Raw genomic sequence first — 23,324 nt, forward strand, 5'->3', positions numbered from 1 at the left:
TGTTTTCCACTCCAGTGACTGTGGCGAGGAGAGACGCTAGAGGAGCAGGCACAGCTAAGCGGTGTGTACCGCTCAGGCATCGGGCAGGCTGGCATCACAGTCCTGCTGCCCTGTCCACCTATACACCCTGCTTACTGGTGCACAAAGTCACAAACTATACCTCAAAGGCTACCACTTTCTCCCCTTCCTGTTTATTGATTAGGTAAACCTCTTGTTCAGTTATTGTGCAGTAAATCAAGCATGGTGAGCACTAATCTCAACCCCGGGAGGAAAGTGTTAAAGATAAAAACCTGCTGAAAAGCGCATAATTAAGGAGCCGTGTTCAGCCATGAGTGAGGACATACTCCTCCTCCATCTCAGCTTTCTGCCCTGTTCCTGCTTTACCCCGTTCCTCTCTGCTGTGCTGTGGCCTCTGCCTGCCTGTCTTCCTGCTTCTCTGCCTGACTGACTGCATGACCGTGCAACCAGAGGCTGGAGGGAGTGGGCTTGGCAGAGGAGCCACAGGAAGGAAGTATATACAGTTTCTAACCACCTCTCCCTATCCCTTTCTCTGTCTCTCCCTCCCACTATTCTCCACCAAAGCGCCGGGGGCGCCATACTTGTAAAGTAACCACAGCCCTTTGAGTGCCTCTTGTATTTACAAACAGAGGTATGTCGGAATCAAAGGAATTACATGACATAACACAAACAGTCGGCGGATTGAGAATTTATAGCGTGGATATGGCGTGAGTGGGGCTGTACCCAGGAATTCTGCCATTGTTGGATTAAGCGACACTCAGTAAGATAACTGAATTTACCTAGAGGAGAGAGCAGGGCAAGAGTCCACTGCAACAGCACTCCGCCCTTTTCCCAGACAGACAGGCAGGCAGACAGTCTGCTCCAGGTGGAGAGAGCAATCACTTTCCCATCAACTTCCTGGTTCTGTTGTTTCTCCTCCCTTTCTCTCTCTCTCTCGCCTCTCTCACTGGCTCTTTTAATGAAAGCGTATCTATTGGTCTATGCCTCCATGAGGTCTCTACAATATGTTTCTGCCGTAGTTAAATCTGAGGTTTTTCCTCTTCTGGTTAGATCTAAAAGCCCCTTTCCCCCTCCCTTTCTCCCTTTCCCCCTCCCTTTCTCCCTTTCCCCCTCCCTTTCTCCCTTTCCCCCTCCCTTTCTCCCTTTCCCCCTCCCTTTCTCCCTTTCCCCCTCCCTTTCTCCCTTTCCCCCTCCCTTTCTCCCTTTCCCTCTCCCTTTCTCCCTTTCCCCCTCCTTCCCTCTCCCTCTCCCTTTCTCCCTTTCCCCCTCCCTTTCTCCCTTTCCCCCTCCCTTTCTCCCTTTCCCCCTCCCTTTCTCCCTTTCCCCCTCCCTTTCTCCCTTTCCCCCTCCCTTTCTCCCTTTCTCCCTTTCCCCTCCCTTTCTCCCTTTCCCCCTCCCTTTCTCCCTTTCCCCTCCCTTTCTCCCTTTCCCCCTCCCTTTCTCCCTTTCCCTCTCCCTTTCTCCCTTTCCCTCTCCCTTTCTCCCTTTCCCTCTCCCTTTCTCCCTTTCCCCCTCCCTTTCTCCCTTTCCCCCTCCCTTTCTCCCTTTCCCCCTCCCTTTCTCCCTTTCCCCCTCCCTTTCTCCCTTTCCCCCTCCCTTTCTCCCTTTCCCCCTCCCTTTCTCCCTTTCCCCCTCCCTTTCTCCCTTTCCCCCCTTTCCCCTCCCTTTCCCCCTCCCTTTCCCCCTCCCTTTCTCCCTTTCCCTCTCCCTTTCTCCCTTTCCCTCTTCCCCCAGCACTTCCCCTCTGTTGCCATTCTGCCCAATCTCACCTCAGTTTTTATTTCTCCCTCATCAGCAGGGGACTAAAAATAAATGATAAATGGAACATGATATTTTAAAGTCTTATCTCTTATCTGTTCTTATAAAGGAATAATAGGCTAGTTAATCCTGCAGATCTCAGATTGATTAATCAGCACATGCAGACAATCAAATAAATGATTAATATTCGCCAGACCTGCGGTCAGACAGTTACCCTGAAACCATCAGTAATAATTCAGTAACCCTTCCCAGACCATGGGGCTGGCTCGTCTGACTCACTCTGCCTCACTCAGCCTCACTCAGCTTCAGCCCTGTGATGTTCCAGCAGGGCTTTGAACTCAACTCTCACCATGCTGAAGTCAGACACACTGGGGAGAAGCTGTCTGCTTTCCATTCTCTCTCACTCACGTGCATACTGTTCACACACGCACACACCCCTATGCAGAACGGAGAACACTGGCCTACCTGGGCAGACCCTGCAATACCCTCAATTTTCTGCATAAATACAAGGCGTAACCATAATATAATATTCACTCACGGGCTCTGTCCTCCATGTCCACAGCAGCGCTGCTGTGATTTTCCTATCAAACAGGTCCTCACTTGGAGGTTTCAACTAAAATAACTGGTTCCTCCAGTTTGAACTGTTGGTAGTAAACAGTTATACAACCAAACACACACATACAGTATAAAACCCTCTCACGTCATAGTAGCTGCTATAATACACAGACAAAGCCCAGTGGGTAAAGAACATGGGCAGAGCTATTCTGTCTGTGAGTGAGTGTTCACACATGAGAGAGACAGAGAGCGATAGAGGGTGGCAGGTAGCCTAGTGGTTAGAGCGAAAGGTTGCTGGATCGAATCCCTGAGCTGACAAGGTAAAAATCTGTCGTTCTGCCCCTGAACAAAGCAGTTAAGCCACTGTTCCCCGGTAGGCCGTCACTGTAAATAAGAATTTGTTCTTAACTGACTTTCCTAGCTAAATAAAAAAGAGAGAGGCTGGCTATGTGTTATGTAAGGGATAAGGTGAGGTGTGCAGTGTCACCATGTTCCCTGTGAGCCAGGGGGCCAGATGTCCTCAGACAGACAGGCTGTTTAGCATGAAGCCTAGCCCCATCACCACCACTGTCACCCTGCCTGGCTGCCTGGGCACATGTCCTGGTGATGGATCCCCTGTTTATTCAGCTATTTTTAGGACAAAGGGGGGAATCTCCGTTGAGAAAGACTTTCTTTCTCTCCCATTACCCACCCTGCTCTCCCTCCCACAGAGGTCAACTAGCAGGCGTCCTCACGGCCCTCCCTGCATCTGCCAGTCTCTGCTGTTATTTATCTGGGAGAGGGCCGGGGTCAGCAGAGAGAGAGAGAGCGGTGCCTCTCCTCTCATACCCCCACACTCCCTCACTCCCAGGGGGGGCTGAGTCAGACCAGGGCCAGAGAGGTAAACACTGTCTGTAGGTGTGGAATGTCTGCCCTACTCCACACTGCTCCCTGGCCAGTGAGTCTAGGGGGTGTTGCTGTGTATGATACTGCGGATCTCAGTCTCTCTATCTCTGTCCAGGCTTGGACCCATAAAGCTGTCCCACGACAGAGCTGACTCTGAACCCCCTCCCCTTTCCCCCCACCCCTCCTCTCTCTTCTGGAGATGGCATGGCCTTTGTGTTGGCTGACCAGCTGGCTGGCTGAACCAGCCTGTGCAGCTGTCTACTCCCCTCTTCTGTAGGACACACTGACTCCTCTTGTTAAACTGCTCTATTACACGACAGCATATCATTTACTGGCTACAGACATTTACAAAATATCAAACTTCCTACTGAACTCAGAGTTTACAGGCTGAGTGCAGGAGAGTGCTAGCAATAGCACACACCTATAGCCTTTAGCAGTGTGAGCAGCTCGCAGTCTAGCGCTGTGAGACCTAGAGTCATAGCAGGGGCAACACCAAGCTTTAAACCGCACAGGGCCACTCAATAGTCTTGCCAATATGGCGTGTGATATATGGCTTTGTCTTTAATAGGTATAAGCATGGTGTGTTGTAGGGCAGTGTCGTGAAAAGCCCTGGTTTTATATAACCGTTACAGTTCACTTTGATCTTGTCTCTTGCTCCGCTGTTTATAAATCAGCCGCACAAATATTTATGAGCAGGACGAGGAAAATGGCTAGTCTGGTTTGTATCTCGCCCTCCCTCTTTCCCTCCCTCCCTCTCATTCTCTCTCTCTCTCTCTCTCTCTCGCTCTCGCTCTCGCTCTCGCTCTCCCTCCCAGGCTGATGTGTCGATGAGGCCACCACAGAGGAAGAGCGAGGGCATAGGCCCCGGGCCACATTCATCATGCCTGCCCTGGATCTGGCTATTGTGTGGCCAGAGGGAAGACCACTCAAATGGGAGCGAGAAAGTGATACGAGGAAATAAATTAGAAAGAACATTAGATATTTGGGCTACTTTGAAATCTTAAGAGTACTGACGTAGGTAAGCAAAAATAACAATAACAGTGCAAAACACTGAATGAGTGCATTATGTGTACTCCTATTAAAATATAGTGTGTGCATGCATCTGTCCCTAGTGCAGCTCCAGTTCATTTGTAGCATGGCTCAATACATTTCTAAAGCCATGTTCAATATGCATTGCCTTTCCCTTACTTTCAGCTCACCTATCAGTTGGTGCCTGCAGCACACACAATGGGACGGGCCCCTGGGCTCCTGGATCCATAGACTTTAATTGCTCCCCCCAGCCCTGACCTCTGCTCCCGATCACTCCCTGATACACAGCATCTCTATTAAGCTGGGAAGTAGGTAAATATTCTTCTAATGACCCTTAGTCCTAACGACACCATTGGAAATGGAGGAAAAAAATCAATCCCCCCCCCCCCCTTTTTCCTCTTTTGTCCTTGGCTGACTATTAGTTTTCCCTTTTTATCTGATGTTGGGCTCCAAAAATGTTGAGGGAAACGGATGAGTGGTGGAGTGTCTGCGCTCACTTAGACATGGTGGCAGAGTTCCTTTGGGGTGATTTTTAGATAGAGAGAACACAGGGTTGTGTTTTAAATTGAAAATATCTTAAGCAGCGTGACTGTTCTTCAGACAACATAGACAACAGAGCCAAGGTAAAGAGACAACCTTTGTCTTACATGGAAGGTAGCAGCAAGACGATCTTTAGATAATTTCAAAGGTAACGCTTAGACAGAGAGCAAGGGAGAGGAGAGAGAGGCGGGGAAAGGAGTGTACTTTCCTCTGATGAGTAGCCTAACCTCCACATTTCAGACTGGTCTAAACAACCAGGCAGTATGAGGGAAGTTTGTTATGTGACTGAATGTGTGTTTGTATACAGTAAGTGCTTATATGTGTGAGTCTATGTGTGTGTGTGTGTGTGTGTGTGTGTGTGTGTGTGTGTGTGTGTGTGTGTGTGTGGGGGGTGATGGTAGTGGTGGACTGGCTTGTCGATCGATACAGTGATTGGCAGTTAATGGCTTTTCCTGTTGTGCATTCGTAACCCCGGCCTGAAGGCTGTTGCCTCTGATCAGAGATGGCAGATGGCGTTTGATTTTTGTATATAAACCCCTGACTTTGCGGAGATGGCTTCATCATGTTTAATGATTTAAAAGTTAAGTTGAATACGGGGAATACTCTGTTGCTGGGGCTCTTCTTTGAAAGGCACTAAACACCTCTCCAGATGTACAGGCAGGGCGGCTCTCACACCAAACTGCACGATTTACAGGTAGTAATCTACAGTAATCTATCCCTAGAATTTACTGGTATATCCTCCAAATGAACTTCAAAACTCAGACATGCATTATTTCCATTGTCATTTACTCTACATGTGTAATATGCTGTGTATATAAGTGGCCTCTGAGGCCATGCAGCCCACAGTATATATAATATCAGCTAATGGTGTTACAGCCCACTCTACCAACACACATAAAATGACCAATCAAAGAATGCCAATGATCAAAAGTGATTCTAGAGGGATGTCACAAATTGTTCCAACCTGTTCTTTGTCAGTGAGTCCACCATGATGGAGCAAACTGAAAATGAGGCCAGAAATAGCCGGAAATTGAGGAAAATTGAATGATAAGCCCCATTTGGAGTGAAAGAGACGAGCTGTGTTAAAACCCACTCTCCGGCAGGAAATCACTGTACAGACAGCAGGTCCCGAGAACGATCAGATTTTTTGAGGGTTGTTTCATGTACTGAGGGATTTGTAATAATTTGTCTCGTCACTCCTAGAATCCCGACTTTATTCAATTTGATATTCTGTTTTGATCCCATAAACTCCAGTCATTTTGACATTTCATATTTTCTAAAGTTCAAAGGTGCCTACTGCAGCACTATGAAATGGAAGAACTGAGAAGAAACCCTGTCAGATTTGTCTAATAGAGAATAAAAAGGGGCTACATTTATTTTTCATAAAGAAGGAAAAACATGAATGTAGAGAGAGAGGTTCCTGTTCCCAGCCATTCAGGAACAAAGGCCGTTCCTGCAGGGACCATGGAGGCCAGTAACTGGATCCTGACTTAAAGGAGGGGGATATTAGCTGGCAATATGGGGGGAATCATCTCCAACACAGACCGGTGCTCTCATAACTCATCTGTGAAATGATGTTGGGAAGAGTAGTCTGGAGACACAGGAGGTGCATCAGAAGAAGAGTGGAGAGAACAAAAGCAGGGATTGTGTTCGTGGAGATCTGGGCCCATTGGGACACGCCACTGCAGGAACTAATATACATTACTCTCCCGTGCAACATAAACAAATATTTAATAAAGCCTGGTTCATATAACTCATTAAACTAGACTCTCCGTTCAGTTGCTTAAATTAATATATTGATGATTTTGAATAATAATTTGCAAACCAGATTTAGCAATTTACTCTCATGGCACGTAAATATACTGGCTCCAAGAGACCCGTTTATACAGTAGCACAGAGTCCTTATGGTTCTAATTACTCCGACAAGACCATTCCAACCGTACAAGCATAAATTAAGGACATTCCTAAGTAGTGACAGAGATGCGCCATTTGAAAGAAGGATCCACGTTTGAATCATTCAGCGGGCCCTAATTTTAGGTCTGGTGTTGATTGAATGTGGTGGCGTTATAAAGTGGGGTTTGTGGGCCTGGCATGGTGACTGGTGAGGAAGGAGATGAGGAATAGTTCTCAGTGATTTGGAAGCGGTCCTGGGATCTGGGAGGGAGCTGAGAGGCTGTGGTGAAGACTTCCTCTGCTGTCTGTATTTCTGATCTGTGCTCACAGGGAACAGAGAGAGAAAGAGAGGAGCACAGCTCCGTAAATCACCCAGCGATTGAAAAGTGCTTTATAAAACACAAATGTGTGAAACCGCTTATTTTGAACAAAGGTCCAATCCCTCTCTATCGCACTTTCACCAGCTGTGACTAGTAAAAAAAAACACTCACCTCAGAAGGTTTGACCCCTAAGTTTGCCACATAAACGAAAAAGGGTGAGGTGGGGGTGACTGATGATGATGGCAAGGGGGTGGGGCTTATACGGAGTGAGGGACAATCGTTTCTACAGTGTTCTTTATTCCAGGCATCAGTTTGTTATGAGGGAATGTGAAGGCTATAAACTAGCACTGTCCTAGAGAAGTTGAACAGCGTTCTTGTCCCTAACCCGTAACTCTGTGTTCTCTCTCTCTCTCTGAGTTTAAAGCAGAGCACAGGTGGAAACAGAGACACCAGGAGGAAACGATAACATTTGGGAAAATTCTATGTATTGTAATTGAATCTTTTTATTTCCTCTTACTGTTTTCTGTCTGAGAAAGTCTCTGATTGGCCCCTGTGCTGCCCCCTCCCCTTCCCACCTCTGTCTCCTAAATCAATACCCAGTCATTTCCATATAGGAATTCAAACAGATTTTATTTTCCTTCCTTTCCTTCTTAAAAATCTCCTCTCTCCCTTCTATCCCTCCTTTTATACAAGAATAAAGGGCATGATGAGAAAACAAGGTGCGAAATGATTTTTCCCAGAGTGCCCCAATAAAAACCATAAGACACCCTGGGCTGCACTGCTTAATTACAAAGGGATGAAATCTTTCGTCTACATCTGGAGAAAACATTGCCCCCATAACACTGACAGATTTACAGCTCCCAGTCCTAACGCTGGACTCCAGAACACGGCAATTAGGCCAAACATACGCCACTTGGATGGACAGTCATCGCCATGGGGGAGGGTGGGGTTGACTTTTTATCCCCACACTATGGAACTAAGGCCTTGAGGATCTCCAGGTTAGGAGTTCAAATCTCCCCAGTAATTGTGTTTGGGCTACGGGGTTGGCTCGGTGAGTTACCATCTTTAAAGAAAAAATGCCCATGGAGAGAATTGTTTAACGTTAGACTAGTTCTGAATATTAAAGGGACACTTTGGGATTTTGGCAATAAGACCTTTATCTACTGCCCCAGAGTAAGATGAACTCATGGGAAAATGTTTACGTCTCTGCATCCAGTACGAAGGAAGTTAGAGATAGTTTCAAGAGCCAATACTAACTAGCGTTAGCGCAATGACTGGAAGTCTATGGTATATACTAGCATGCTAGCAGTTACCAAAGTCTATGGCATCTACTAGCATGCTAGCAGTTAAAGTAGACTTCCAGTCATTGCACTAACGCTATTTAGCATTTGTGCTAACACTAGTTAGCAACTTCCTTCAAACTGCGTGCAAAATCCTGAAGCATCCCTTTAATATAGCAAATAAAATACATACCACCAGCATTAGACTTAACCCATCAAATACCCATTTAAACTCACTAGTGGAGCGTTACAAGGTAATGGGAGTGAAATTCAAACAGCTAGGTCTACATTTCCATTGCACTCCTGTTATTTATCTGTCCCCAGACTATCCTCGGCAGCCCAAACCTAAACAGACAGGGGTCCCTGCGTGCTCATCCTGATGACTGAGATCCCCCCCCCCTCTCCCTACTCCCCCTCACCCCCCTGCCTGCCCCACAGTCCCACTGAATAGAGAGGCGAGTGGAGCAGTTTTGTGGCCCTGACCACTCACAGGCTGTTAATCTGGTCGCTAAGCCACTGATGTATTGATGGCAGTGAGCCGGTAAGCCAGCCTGCCTCTCTCTCCATCCCCTCAGCTTAGGAGCCACACAGATCCAGAGGAGCTCCGGTCCAGGCCTCATCAAGGCAGCGTTTACCTGCCCATCGACTGCACTTACTCTCCTGGTCGTCCTGGCTACGGACTGGCCAGCCAGATGGCCCCAGGAGAGACTGGAGAGGAGAGGCCACGATAGACAGAGAGACACCAGCCACCTGGCCTGTCATTTCACTGCACTTTGACTTGCAAATACGTGCAAAGTTAACACCAAATTATAGAGCCTGCTGATAAAATGTGGCTCTTATCTGGTCGTTTGAAGACAAGGAAGGGGATGCAATCTCCCTGTTATCTCTGGGATGGGAAATGGCGTGGGGGGGGGCTGAGGGGGGCCAGAGATAGGACTTTGGCTGATACGTCTGTAATATCATCTTTACAAGATTGAGGCTGGCAGTGGCAGGGTAAAACACTGATTAGATGATAGAGAAAGAGACCCTCTGGTCAGGCTCGGCACAGGAAGTTGATTCTGTAAGATGTAACTGCGCTCTCAATAATTCCTCCTCTCATCAAGTTGAAAAGTACAGCTCTCAGTCTTACGGTTGGTCCGTCACGGGGAGTAGAGGAGAAACGCAGCATTCGAAAAGTTAGATTTGTTTGCTCTATTTTTATGGTGAGACCCTGTGTTTATCCTTTATAAGCTGTTTTATGAAACCCTGTTGAGTGAATAAATTAACTAGAGCATAAACAACAAATGTCTTGCTCCAAATTGAAGAGTGAGCAACTATAAAGAGAGAGAAGACTAAGGTAAGAATAGAGAAAGAGAGGAGGGAGGACTATGAGGAGGAGTGGCGGTGTTGGGGAGTGCAGAAAGAGGATTTGGCTAGGGAGAATATTTAGTTTTCCAGTCTGGTTGGATTAAAGATATTTAACCTTAAGCAGAGCCCCATACAAGACCACCCACTGGCCTACAATCTGTATTGGTTTGTTTTGTGGGTGACGGGTACTTGACTTGTTTATTAACTTTCAGGAAACAAAGAATGGAGAGCAATGGAAGGGGGGAGGAGAGAAACAGACTGGAAAAAAGGAAAAAGAATGAGACAGAGGGAGAGTGAAAGAGAGAGGGATGTGGGTGTGTTGGTGTGTGATAGTAAGTCCTGTTTGTAGGTGGAAGGGAGGGAGGAGGGGGGAGGGTTAGACCTGTAGATCTAGGTCCTACACTGACAACACAAAACATACCTCCTAAAACTCTACTAACTCCCCGCTCTAGTATTCACTGACAACACCAAACATACCTCCTAAAACTCTACTAACTCCCCCCTCTAGTATACACTGACAACACCAAACAAACTACCTAAAACTCTACTAACTCCCCCTCTAGTATACACTGACAACACCAAACATACCTCCTAAAACTCTACTAACTCCCCCTCTAGTATACACTGACAACACCAAACATACCTCCTAAAACTCTACTAACTCCCCCTCTAGTATACAATGACAACACCAAACATACCTCCTAAAACTCTACTAACTCCCCCCTCTAGTATACACTGACAACACCAAACAAACTACCTAAAACTCTACTAACTCCCCCTCTAGTATACACTGACAACACCAAACATACCTCCTAAAACTCTACTAACTCCCCCTCTAGTATACACTGACAACACCAAACATACCTCCTAACACTTTAGTAACTCCCCCTTTAGTATACACTGACAACACCAAACATACCTCCTAAAACTCTACTAACTCCCCCCTCTAGTATACACTGAGCACTGAGCTGCTCTAGTCCTCCTCTCCCTGAGTCCTCCCCTAACCCTCCCCTTCAGCCGCCAATCTGCTGATCAGGCAACAGATAATAGGATCAACGGCTTCCTTGCACACCGGCAGGAGCGTGCTCAGTTGCTCTTGTCCGGCTGCCCAAAGAAAAAAACTAAAGTCAAAACAAACAACCATTAACACAATAACCAAGTTACTCCAACTCCCAACTGAACCAGAAACATAACATCCCCCCCCCCGGCCCACCCCCTCTGGCCCTCCCTCTGTGGGCCTGCTGAGATATGACGCAGTGCTGGACACGTCCCTATCTCTAACCAGACACACAGTGAGGTGGAAGGGAGTACAGGCCAGGGCCCATTTAGCCATTCTATTAGTCAATCTAGGTAAACAGCTTGTGAAAAAGGCTCAAATAAAGCTGGGCCTACCCTGCTTGGGCGTCTCTCTCTCCCTCCCTCTCTCTCTCTCTCTGTGCTGGCCCTCGAAAACACCCACGGAGGGGCAGATGCACTCCCAATCAGCAGCAGCTGGGCCACGGGTCAGCGCATGGCCTTCTCCGAGGTGGGAGCTGGAGGACTTGTGAAATTCCAACACACTGCCAAACACTGAGTCCTGAACCCTCCCTCTCTGATACCACACCCCTCACAGCCTGACTGACAGCGACTACAGCCAATCATAGACTGATCCTCTGAGCTCTATTCCTCAGAGAGAGCACTGTGGTCCCACCCACCCTCTGGAGTGATTGGGTCCTGTTTAGGCAATGCAGCTCAGAGTTCACCACCCTGCAGGCAGGCTATAGACACAGGGAGGTGGGAAGGGGAAGGGGGTTCTGGATCATTGCTGTGTTGACTGAGGGAGTGTAAGGAGGCCCCACACACAATTTAAACACTTCCTCAGCTTTACATTACGCCGGCTACCACCCACTTGTACTGAGCTACACAATATCATATGACCTGCACTATGTACTAACGAATGTGATCTGTACAGCCGCGTGTAGCTATTCCCCCTAGCCTCTGTAAAGGTGATTGCTGTAAAGGGGGAGCGTGTGTGTGTGTGTGTGTGTGTGTGTGTGTGTGTGTGTGTGTGTGTGTGTGTGTGTGTGTGTGTGTGTGTGTGTGTGTGTGTGTGTGTGTGTGTGTGTGTGTGTGTGTGTGTGTGTGTGTGTGTGTGTGTGTGTGTATAGGGGAATGGGCTGTCTCCCAGGATGTGCAGCGAGCGCTTTATTAGAGCAGTAGTACCAGTAAATCCGAGCTCTTCCTGGAACCACTGCAACCTTTCCCACTGAGCACTATTACTGAACAATCACAGGCCAGCCATGATAATTAGCAGAGTATCTCTGTCTAAACGAGCCTCTCTCCGTCTCCCTCTCCCCTCCCCCCCTCGCTCTCGCTCTCTGTCTGTCTGTCTCCCCCCTCCCCTCCTCTAACTGCTGTCTGGTGGTGGTGGTGAGTGTCTGTCTGTCTCCTGATGGGGCTGAGGTTGGGCTGATCGGCTGGCAGATGAAAGGGCCATGACGGATCGGATCCCAACAGCGATTAAATGCTCCCCCGTGACTTTAACTCCAAATTACTCTCTCCACTTTTATTTGATAATAAAAAACAATCCTTTCTGGAGTGAAACCATTACTTATTCGTTACGATGATGATGGTTTCCTCTCTCCTCTGATGGCCAGGAGGATTTGGAATCAATCCTAATAATTATGATCATTAATGGGGCAGGTCAGTGTGCAGTCTGGGGCAGAGGAGCAGAGTGCTTGTGCTGAGTAGGATCCTCACTGAAACACCTTAATGCATTTCCATGTAGCAGCTAATCCCTTCATTTACATTACACACATTTTGCTCCTATTATGCTTTTTCAGACATGTTCTTTCCTAACCGCTCAGTTACCCAGTTGGATCGCGCTGGAGGGGAAAATAAGGAGAGGAGAGGCGTCCAAGATACAGATGCTTTGCGCTGGTTAGTGGGCCGGGCTTGGGTCCCAGTCAGCACAGCGTTAGTCTTAGCAGCTAAGACTTGAGAACATGTGATCTGTTCTGAAGGCCTGTTTTCAGGTGTAAGGGAGGCAGTCGCCGTACACAGTCTGTGTATGTGTGTGTGTGTGTGTGTGTGTGTGTGTGTGTGTGTGTGTGTGTGTGTGTCTATGGGAGAGTTTGAACAGTTGTGTGTGTGTCTATGGGAGAGTTTGTACAGTTGTATGTGTGTTTATGGGACACTTTGTACAGTTGTGTGTTTAATAGAGCGGGGCCAGGACAGAGGGAGGGGTGTCGGGGCTTTCTTGGTTAAAGATTCCCCATGTGATAGTGACGGCACTTTCTTCCTCTCTTTCCGCAGCCAAGCGGCATCTGGAGTGGATTTTGTGCGAGCAGACACCGAGGAACATGATTACATTCAGCTAACTGCGCTCTAAACTGATTATGCATGTGCCAAGCTAATGGACTACATTTGCAAGGGGAAAAATAACATCCAATCAATCTCAATTACCGCAGATCGCACCGGCCCCCGAGACAAGGAAGGTAGCCAGCTAGCCCTCCATGCTCCTCCCCTTTCCCCAAACTCCTGCTTGGAAGCAGAGGCCTGGCCGGCCCAGGCTCCACCCATCCTGTGTGGGCAGAAGCAGAGTGAGGCAGAGTACAGCAGCTCAGGCCTGGGACTGGGAGGGAGCTGGCCTGCTCCCAGCCTCCTCTCCCCTCCACTCTTACGCGTCCTACAGACAAGCACCTGAGGCCTACTGGGAACGTTTAATAAACCTGTGTGAGTCTCTGTCAGAGACGTTTGGAGGGATGTGTTACTACTACTACCATAAGGTAACTGTGAATAACTGTAAATCAGGAGTAGAAGTTGGATTTCTCCAGGCCAGAGTGTCTCTAGGGAGAGTAGGGGAGCTGAAGCTTCCAATAAAAGAGAGCTTAACTTTGGGGTGACCTGCATATTGTAGTGTAGGGCCATCTGCTTGCGCTTATGGGTGACCATCATGACATCACTACCGCCACTACAAAGCCGACAGTGAGTGGGGAGACGTGAAGGGAAGGTGAAAGTTCATTTAAGAGCAGAGGGGTGTGTCAACTGCAGCCAAAGTGGGGCTCCAGATTGAGTGTCTCCAAACCCAGCACAAGGGAGTCAGGAAGAGGCTGCAGCATCACCCCCACTGCGTGGTGGTCCGTGCGGTGAGGACGCCTCGCTCAAGTTTTCCGTGGGCTTTCAGAACATTCCAATACGTGGGGTGGTGGGGGGGGGGGGGTATTTTTAGAAAGCCCTAATATGGGCCACATACCACAGACTCTCAAATTATCCCATCCAGCTTAGCCCTCAGTTTAAACCTTCCTTTTTAATTCCAGTAATTACAGGCTCCAATTTATACGGAGCTGTGGACACAAAGGGCCTGTTTAATGCAAACCAGTTTTGATTTGGGTGAAGTGTCCCAAGGATCTCCCACATCTTACAGCCTGTTTATGCTGACTTGAAGATTTATTTTCTCCCCAAAAAGGTAAAAAAAAAATGCTGCTATTCGCATCATATTTCTTTTGGGAGGAATAAATGATTTTTATGTTTTTCCTTTCTTCATCCTTGCATAATCTGCCAGGCTGAGGCTGTGGCTGAGGCGGTGGCTGAGCTCAAGGGCCTGCTGTGCTGTGGGGTTCTGCGTGCCTGGCTGGTTGTCATTCACTCTACTCTACAAGCACTGGAAATCCAACACGTCATAAAGGTTGTGACATTGTCAAGTGGGGAGCCAACCCGTGCTGCAGTGAGCTAGGCCTCAGAACCATTTACTTATCATCCACTAATCACATTTGTGGGTCGTGAAATGCAGTAAAAATTCTTGTCAAGTTGTGAACATATTTTTTCGCTACTACACATGTCTGGAGTGATGGGAGCTGCCTGTTTTGTGAGGGCCAGCAGGGCTCTGTGTTCCGTGGGTGAGAGCTCAGGTCATTCCTGGGCAGATACTTCCCTTTCTCTGGAGATCAATTGGCTTTAAGAAGTATGGAGCCATCTTAAGAGGCTTAAGTGGTGGAAAACGATCATGCTAGATTGTGTTGTACAGTGGCTTGCGAAATTATTCACCCCCTTGGCACTTTTCCTATTTTGTTGCTTTACAACCTGGAATTAAAATGTTTTTTGGGGGTTTGTATCATTTGATTTACACAACATGCCTACCACTTAGAAGATGCAAAATATTTTTTACTGTGAAACAAACAAGAAATAAGACAAAAAAAACTGAAACCTAGAGCATGCATAACTATTCACCCCCCCCCAAAGTCAATACTTTGTAGAGCCACCTTTTGCAGCAATTACAGCTGCAAGTCTCTTGGGGTATGTCTCTATAAGCTTGGCACATCTAGCCACTGGGATTTTTGCCCATTCTTCAAGGCAAAACTGCTCCAGCTCCTTCAAGTTGGATGGGTTCCGCTGGTGTACAGCAATCTTTAAGTCATACCAGAGATTCTCAATTGGATTGAGGTTCGGGCTTTGACTAGGCCATTCAGAGACATTTAAATGTTTCCCCTTGAACCACTCGAGTGTTGCTTTAGCAGTATGCTTAGGGTCATTGTCCTGCTGGAAGGTGAACCTCCGTCCCAGTCTCAAATCTCTGGAAGACAAACAGGTTTCCCTCAAGAATTTCCCTGTATTTAGCGCCATCCATCATTCCTTCAATTCTGACTAGTTTCCCAGTCCCTGCCGATGAAAAACATCCCCACAGCTTGATGCTGCCACCACAACGCTTCACTGTGGGAATGGTGTTCTCGGGGTGATGAGAGGTGTTGGGTTTTCCTTGATGGCCAAAAAACTCAATTTTAGTCTCATCTGACCAGAGAACCTTATTTCATATGTTTGGGGAGTCTCCCACATGCCTTTTGGCGAACACCAAATGTGTTTGCTTATTTTTTTCTTTAAGCAATGGCTTTTTTCTGGCCACTCTTCCATAAAGCCCAGCTCTGTGGAGTGTACGGCTTAAAGTGGTCCTATAGACAGATACACCAATCTCCGCTGTGGAGCTTTGCAGCTCCTTCAGGTTTATCTTTAATGATTAATGCCCTCCTTGCTTGGTCTGTGAGTTTTGGTGGGCGGCCCTCTCTTGGCAGGTTTGTTGTGGTGCCATATTCTTTCAATTTTTTAGTAATGGATTTAAATGGTGCTCCGTGGGATGTTCAAAGTTTCAATTTTTTTTTAATAACCCAACCCTGAACTGTAGTTCTCCACAACTTTGTCCTTGACCTGTTTGGAGAGCTCCTTGGTCTTCATAGTGCCGCTTGCTTGGTGGTGCCCCTTGCTTAGTGGTGTTGCAGACTCTGGGGCCTTTCAGAACAGGTGTATATATACTGAGATCATGTGACAGATCATGTGACACTTAGATTGCACACAGGTGGACTTTAACTAATTATGTGACTTCTGAAAGTAACTGGTTGCACCAGATCTTATTTAAGGGATTCAAAGCAAAGGGGATGAATACATATGCATGCACCACTTTTCCGTTTTTTTTCATTATGAAAGTTTTTAAAAAAGTTATTTTTTTTATTTCACTACACCAATTAGGACTATATTGTGTATGTCCATTACATGAAATCCAAATAAAAAGCTATTTAAATTACAGGTTGTAATGCAACAAAATAGGACAAACCCCAAAGGGGATGAATACTTTTGCAAGACACTGTACATATTTAATCCTCCCCAGTCGTATTACCATATACAGTATGTCAACTTTCTACAGTAAAGCAAAGTTAGGGGAAGGAAAAAAACGGTCTGTTCCTTTCACCATTTTGGCACATGATAAAGTGGAAGGCAGACAGACAATGTAATATAAACTCTTCACTCTCCTTTCAGACAAAACATTATTTTCCACCTTAGGTGTGAGTGCAGGATGTCAGGGCCCATCTATTTCAGTCAAATGTGAGACAGTGCCACTGGCATGTGGGCAGAGTGCCCCGTCTGTCTCCGTGGCACAGAGAACACCCAGGGTTACCCCAGCCCTGCCCAGTGAGGATGAACCCAGCCTGGGGCACTAGGAGGCCCCTCTCAGCCTCTCTGCCTCCACAGGCCAGGCCCAGCGTGTCCTACAGATTGTGTTACATATTTTAATCAGTGTGGTATTTGTAAATATCCTGGCTACGTGTCTGGGCATGAGTGGTGGAGACACCGCTCCAGTTCTGCTCCACTATAACCCTGCTCTCTGTCTCTCTCCAGGCCCAGAGGCTGCTTTGACGGCGGCCGGGCCCCTACCCTACCTTGACCGAGAGTCAACACGGCCTGCTCCCTCCGGCCCTCCTAATGGTCGACCTGGGAGCAGAGCCTCACACCTCCCCTAAGTGTTGAAAAAACATTTGTCTCCGTTACTGTAGGATCTCTCACTACAAAGGCCTTGCAGACAGGAAACCTGCAATAAAAACATCAGCGGATCCCCGGAACCATTCATAAAGCAGGGGGCTTTCAATAGGGCCAGAGAGACAGGCGTTTGGAGAGGGTTTTCAAATGGTCTATTCTACCCTAGCTTTTTAATGTGATTAAAAACACAATAATGTCTCCTCCTTTTTCACCCTCCTATATTACACTGTTTGCCAAGAGCAGTTATACTGCAAAAAGACAGAAAATAAGAGTTAAGCTCGTATAAAACCAATAGAATATATTGTTTGTTTTGCACATTTACTTTCCAATAGCCTAACACTTGAGAATGGAGTTGAGTCTTTGTGTAAATAAAGGCACAGTGTGTTTGGGGACAGAGCAGTGTGATGAGCTACAGTTGTGTGGGTGTGTGAATGCGTGGGTGAATGGTATGTGTTTGTTTACGTCTTAGTGTGTGTGTGTGATTGTGTTAGCCGACTATGTAGCCATGCCAGGTTGGGTTAAACACAGAGTAGCCCTAGCCTAGCCGCAGACACACAGGATAGGTGCCTAAGTGGAATCAGGCCTGTTAGATTTATGGCCATTTGTTCGGAGAGTGTTCATCCATTGGCTATTATGGAATGATTAGAGGAGAAGGTGAAGCTCCAAGTCCAGCGAAAATCAATACGGCTGTCGAGAACGATTCTGCCTTTCCCGCTCCGAGGAGTATTAACACCAAACCTCTGTCTCCTCACACTTCTTCATCCCTCTCCTAGTGATTTCACCCCTTATCGTCCTTACCCGGATCCACCTGCCATGTTCTAGCCCCCCCACTCCTCTCTATGGGCCCTGTGAACAGAAGGGTTAGACAACAGGGCCATCATTCATGACTGGTGGAAGAGGCTAGCAGCGGAGCAGAATCCAGGGATCTGCAGTGGAGTACCGTGGAGGAATGTAACGTTAGGAAGGAAGAAGAGAAGAGGGAGGAACGGTGGAAGGGGAGAACGGTAGGGTGAAAGGAGGGATGAGAGGTGAAGGTGAGGCACGTACCTTGTACAGCTTGAGGCTGGCCTCGTGGCGGGAGTTGATGGTATGCATGCGTAGCTTCTCCAGGCTGTTAGTGTAGTAGTCGCAGGCGTTGCACTTCAGGTGCACCGGGTTGCCGATGGCCACGCACTTCAAGCGCCACTCGTTGCCCTTGCCCCCCTCCTTGATGTGGGCCACCAGCTGGTACTTCTGCACATGCTTGTCGGTTTTGCAGTGCAGCTGGAAGTTGGCCTTCAGCTGTGTGGTGTAACGGCACAGCTTGCACTGGTGCGAATCGCCTACCACGGTGCGCCACTCCTCCTCGGGCAGGCTGCGCTCAGCACCCATGTGCATGCCCAGCACGTCCAGGTTGTCGGTGGTGAAGCGGTTGCACACGGCACACTGGAACAGCTTGAGGGAGGGGTCACTGGTCTGCGACAAGCTCTCGCCCAGGGTCATCAGCTCCTCAGACACCAACTGACCACCAACACCGCCCAGCCGCACGTCCATGGGGATCTCCCCACCTACTGAGCACCGGGGACGGAAAGAGAGAAAGAGGTAGAGGAGGGAAGAGAGAGAGAAATTGTGTGTGTGTGTGAGAGAGAGAGAGAGAGAGAGAGAGAGAGAGAGAGAGAGAGAGAGAGAGAGAGAGAGAGAGAGAGAGAGAAAGTTCTTAGTTGGTTACACACAAATGGTCAGTTGGTTATTTTCAAATTTCACAAGCTCTGAATTCTAAGTACAGCTTTCAGGGATTATTCCTATCTAGCCATCACTCTATTTCACTTTGTGTTACATGTACTTTTCTGGACATAAGGAGTTATTTCGAGTTTCTTAGAGGGGATGGAGGCATGGGGTTTTCCAAAGGGGCTCTCAGTTCTTTGAGCCTCCCTCAGCATCGAAAATGTCCTTGGAAAAGTGAAAGGTGTACGGTTCAACTTTCAACAAAGAGCCATGTTTGTCTCTGCAGTCAAAGTGGATTTGCTCTCTTGTTCCAATACCTCTCTGAGGATAATGTGCATGTGTGTATTTATGTACCTAATTTGATTAAATCAAGATTATCCTTCCTTTGAGCCGAGAGAAAGAAAGTCTGGACTTTTTCGCCGGGTGCAGAAACGTTGCACCGCCAGAGTAAGGATTTACACGTAGTCCTGTTTGGACTGGTGTACTTTCACGGCCCGGCACTAAATCAACTCCAGAGGCCGTGAGCTCCGCAGAAAAAGAAAGTTATTCTATCATTACAAGAGAACTAAAGAGTTCCCAAGCATACATTACTGTAAATCAAATCCAGTGCCCTTGTTCACAGAATAATAATACAAAAAATCCACTTTTCTCTTTGGATTCTCCTGCCTCTTTCGACTTCGCATAGCTGCTAAATCGATACAGACACCTACCAGATTAATCCTACTCGGTACTGAGCGAAGGGGGGGAAGTAAAAAAACAACGCACGCATCCAGATCCAACAATAGAAACAACCATATCTACAGTCTGAAGAGGGGGAAGTAAAAAAACAGCGCACGCATCCAGATCCAACAACAGAAACAACCATATCTACAGTCTGAAGAGGGGGAAGTAAAAAAACAGCGCACGCATCAAGATCCAACAACAGAAACAACCATATCTACAGTCTGAAGAGGGGGAAGTAAAAAAACAGAGCACGCATCCAGATCCAACAACAGAAACAACCATATCTACAGTCTGAAGAGGAGGAGGGAAAAAACAACGCACGCATCCAGATCCAACAACAGAAACAACCATATCTACAGTCTGAAGAGGAGGAGGGAAAAAACGAAAAGGCGGTAAAAATGAGGTAAGAGTGGCTGGGGAGTTTTTTGCTCGCTGATCTTTAATCTATCACTGCCCAGACTGAGCGCACTGGCTGACCCCGCCTGGCTTTACACTAAATTAATTCCAGCAGCCTCTTTTTATTTATTGCTGCAGTATGCAGCCTGCTCTCGGACTTTTCTCCATTACCTGAGTTTTTATAGCCGGGAGAGGGAGACCTGTGTGAAGCCCTCTGAAATCACTCACAGATCCACCTCTCCAGCCAGGGCCCCCCCTTCTCTCTTTCTCTCTCTCAGTCCCCTCACTAGTTACTACCCCTATCTCTTCCTCTCCTTTCCTCATCTTTATTCTCTCATTCCTGTGTGGCTCTCACACTCTTTTCCACTGTAGACTCCATGCTCCGACACAGACACAGTGATTACCTCTGCCTTCACGGCTGTGTGAGAAAAGGTTCAGTCTGCGGCCCCTACATGTGTTTTAGATGTAAGCAGGCCTCTGTTAAATATAACCTAGAATATTTTGACTGAAACGTTGTCAGTCCGTATCAATGTTTAGGGAAAGGAAGGCAGGACGCTGTGGAAATATTTTCACTTTCAAAAAACATTAAAAGGCTAGAGATAAACACACATCATTGGGAAATCTTGGAAACTCTAGTCTTTGACATAAGCAGAGTCCAAGCCCAGGCTGTAAATATATTAACGTGTCTCTACAGGGCTTGGTGGAACTTCCAAAAGATTAGTGGTGGACCAGCTTTGCTAGATTTTCAGAGAGCTCTACCTAGATGCTGCAGCATTCAGGCAATATATTGAACAACAAAGTAGAGCACACAATAGCCAAAGTAGAGCACACAATACCCCCCCCCCCCTCAGTATCTGCAGCAGCTCAGTCCTGGGGATAAGGATTACCAAGAGGGTGAGATCATGTGAGGTCAGGATTTGTCATCGCCCTCTCTGTCTAACAATGTCCTCAAAAGTCAGAAATACACAGTGGAAAAGAGGACTAAAGGGAGGGAGGTACAGACGTTTACTATCTGTCCTTGAGCTGCACAGACAGAGTTATGACGGGCAGAGTTGTGTGTGTGTGTGTGATGGAGTGTATCAGTGTGTACAGTCAATCAAAATGTGTGTGTCTCGGGATGACACTGTGGTGGTTTTAGGGCTGAGAGTAATGCCTCGTCATTGCCTCCCTGTAACATGCTTATTAAACGTTCCCTCACAGGAAAATGAACCAGATGGCAAGAGAGGGGATAAAAAATTAGTCACAGCAATCAATTCTTGTTCGTGTCTTTGAACCGGCGACAGTTGGAGACAAGTCTGTACAAACTGTGGGGTTGTAACTGGCACGCCAAACACTCAGCTATGCCGCTGAATTACCCATACTGGGCCCTCTACTCCTCCCTTCTTTGACCAAGATAAAATTTATAGCTGCAATTACAACGTTGGGGGAAAAAAGAGAGCTCCAGTGGCGGAGTTCAGTGGCAGTTTGGAAATAATGACATGAAAACGCTGATGTTCAGAGGAGCGGAGGCCTGGAGGACATGGGCAAACAAGAGGAAGGCTCACTGAGCTGCTCTCTTGCTCTCTCTCTCTATCTCTCCCTCCCTCTCTCACACCGCCTATTGTGAGGAAAACAAGGTATCACAGGGGGACTTTCCCAGTCAGTGTGACCCAGATAGAGTGACATAGACTGGAAATGTAAACTAAACTCCTAGGTTTGTAATGAAGTGAAGTGTGGATGTGTGAGTTTGGTGGGCATATTTGAGGCTATATAGGAGCTTTCAGAGAAGTTCTACCTACACTGCTTAATAACTGATGGAGACAAAAAAGCTCCCAGAACTCTAATGGCTGGGTCGTTTTTTAACCAGGGTCAGCTTTCTCTAAAATCAACACAAAAAGTCTCTGACTGAAGCTCCACCGATAGCTTCACTAGCCTTAAAGGTCCACTCTTCTCAGCCGAGCCTGAGTGAAACACGATCCTAATACCAAGGCCACAGTCTGCAGTGTATCCTCTCTTTTACTGGGAAGATATCGATTCAGCTCCAACTAGACAGAACATGGCATGGAAGTCATGGTGCCTGGCACATTGGTGAGAGAGGAACTGCCATATGGTAACAACTAACAAGAGGTATTTTACACTAAGACAGAAAGGGATTGTTGTGAGTTAGGTCCACCCTCTAGAAATATTGTGTTTTATGCATTGCCGTTGTTTCACCTCCCCCCTTTTATCTTTATCTCTCAATGGGGCTCTTTGCTTGGAAAAAGGGCGAATGATGTTAAGTTCAGTAGGGCAGGTGTACCTTCGGGCAACAGAAACAGAAAGAAAAAGAGAGCTGCCAACATGAAAGATAGGATTGTGTGTATACAGTGTGTGTGAGGGAGGGATGGAGGGTTAATGTGTTCCCTGGTTAACCCTTTGCCTGCATGTTGGTTCAGAGAAAAGGCTGCTCGGCTGTTTCTCATGGGGATAACTAAACTATAAATCATTGAATGTAAATATAAAATTACTTACCATTCATGCATTCATTTACTGGCCACGCTACACACATTCAGTAAATAAATGAACACAATTAGCCTATGTCTAAATGGGTTAAAAAGTGAAGCTTTTTTTTTAATCAAAGTTGAATCTTCCATTTAGTCACATACTGTTTATAACTGTGTTTCATGTTTAAAAATAAACAGCTGGCAGCAGTGAGAGCGATCCCACCCCTTGTGAACTCGTACTGAACTGCAGTCTGCCTTCTCTGTGGTGACCTGAGGCAGTACTGAGGGAAGAGCCAGAATGGCTCCCACTGTTCCACTGTTGCAGAGGCGGACTGAGGGAACTCACCTAGTTGGGGGGCCAAGGCGGCCATGTTGGGGTCCAGGTGGAAGCCTCCCAGCAGGAACTGGGCCTCAGCTCCAGCCGGGTCCATCTTGAGGCCTGGGGGCAGGCTCATGTTCTGGGTCAGGTAGTACTGGTAGAGCTCGGCCTCGGAGGGAGAGGGCATGGCCCCCAGGCCCAGTCGACCATGCTGCATCTGGGTCACATTCTGCTGCAGCAGCATCATGTTGTGCATGTGCTTCTCGCTGGTCATGTGGATGCGTAGGTTCCGCGCCACGTTGGTCTCGTAGTCGCACACCTCACAACGCCACGTGGGCTTGCTTTTTGGCTTGGTGGGCGAGGGGGAACCGCAGGGCCCCGTCATGTGAGCAGAGGACTGGGTGGGGTGGTGGTGGTGTGGCGGGTGATGGGTGCTGGCCTGGGTCACAGAGGGCACGGTCACCACTCCGACCCCTCCAGGGTGCTGGCCAAACACCTGCTGCTCGGCGGAGGGGATGGAGCCTCCGTTCTGCAGGGTCTGCATGTTGTTCAGATGCTTGTCCGACTGCATGTGGATGCTCAGGTTGCCCTTGGTGGTGGTCGAGTAGTTACACACCTAAAAAATAGAGAGAGGATGTTCATTTTTGCTCATGTTGTAAAGTGGAAATCTTTGTTGCCTCTAACTTATTGTCCATGAAATATAAATCATATCATGACATATTGATTGATATGTCATATCAGTCATCATGTCAACATATCAACATATTTCACATTGTGCTAAAGTTCTATTCAAAGTCCTACCACCTGTCAGTAT

The 23,324-nt window shown here is 47.4% G+C and overlaps 1 protein-coding gene across 7 annotated transcripts in view; it reads right to left on the minus strand.

The window, feature by feature from the left end:
- Positions 1 to 23,324, minus strand: part of LOC106587324 (zinc finger homeobox protein 3) — a 411,964-nt gene that overhangs the window by 86,740 nt on the left and 301,900 nt on the right. For 4 of the 7 annotated variants that reach the window (XM_045709036.1, XM_045709037.1, XM_045709039.1 and 1 more), the window contains 3 exons: positions 22,538 to 23,126; positions 22,220 to 22,246; positions 17,954 to 18,456 (listed from right to left, as the gene is read on the minus strand). In XM_045709036.1, coding sequence (XP_045564992.1) covers positions 17,954 to 18,456; positions 22,220 to 22,246; positions 22,538 to 23,126 — 1,119 coding nt within the window. The remainder of the gene's footprint in view (positions 1 to 17,953; positions 18,457 to 22,219; positions 22,247 to 22,537; positions 23,127 to 23,324) is intronic. The other 3 variants (XM_045709041.1, XM_045709040.1, XM_045709038.1) reach the window with 2 other exon arrangements.

Source organism: Salmo salar, chromosome ssa26 (genome assembly GCF_905237065.1).
Source record: "Salmo salar chromosome ssa26, Ssal_v3.1, whole genome shotgun sequence".
NCBI lineage: Eukaryota > Metazoa > Chordata > Actinopteri > Salmoniformes > Salmonidae > Salmo > Salmo salar.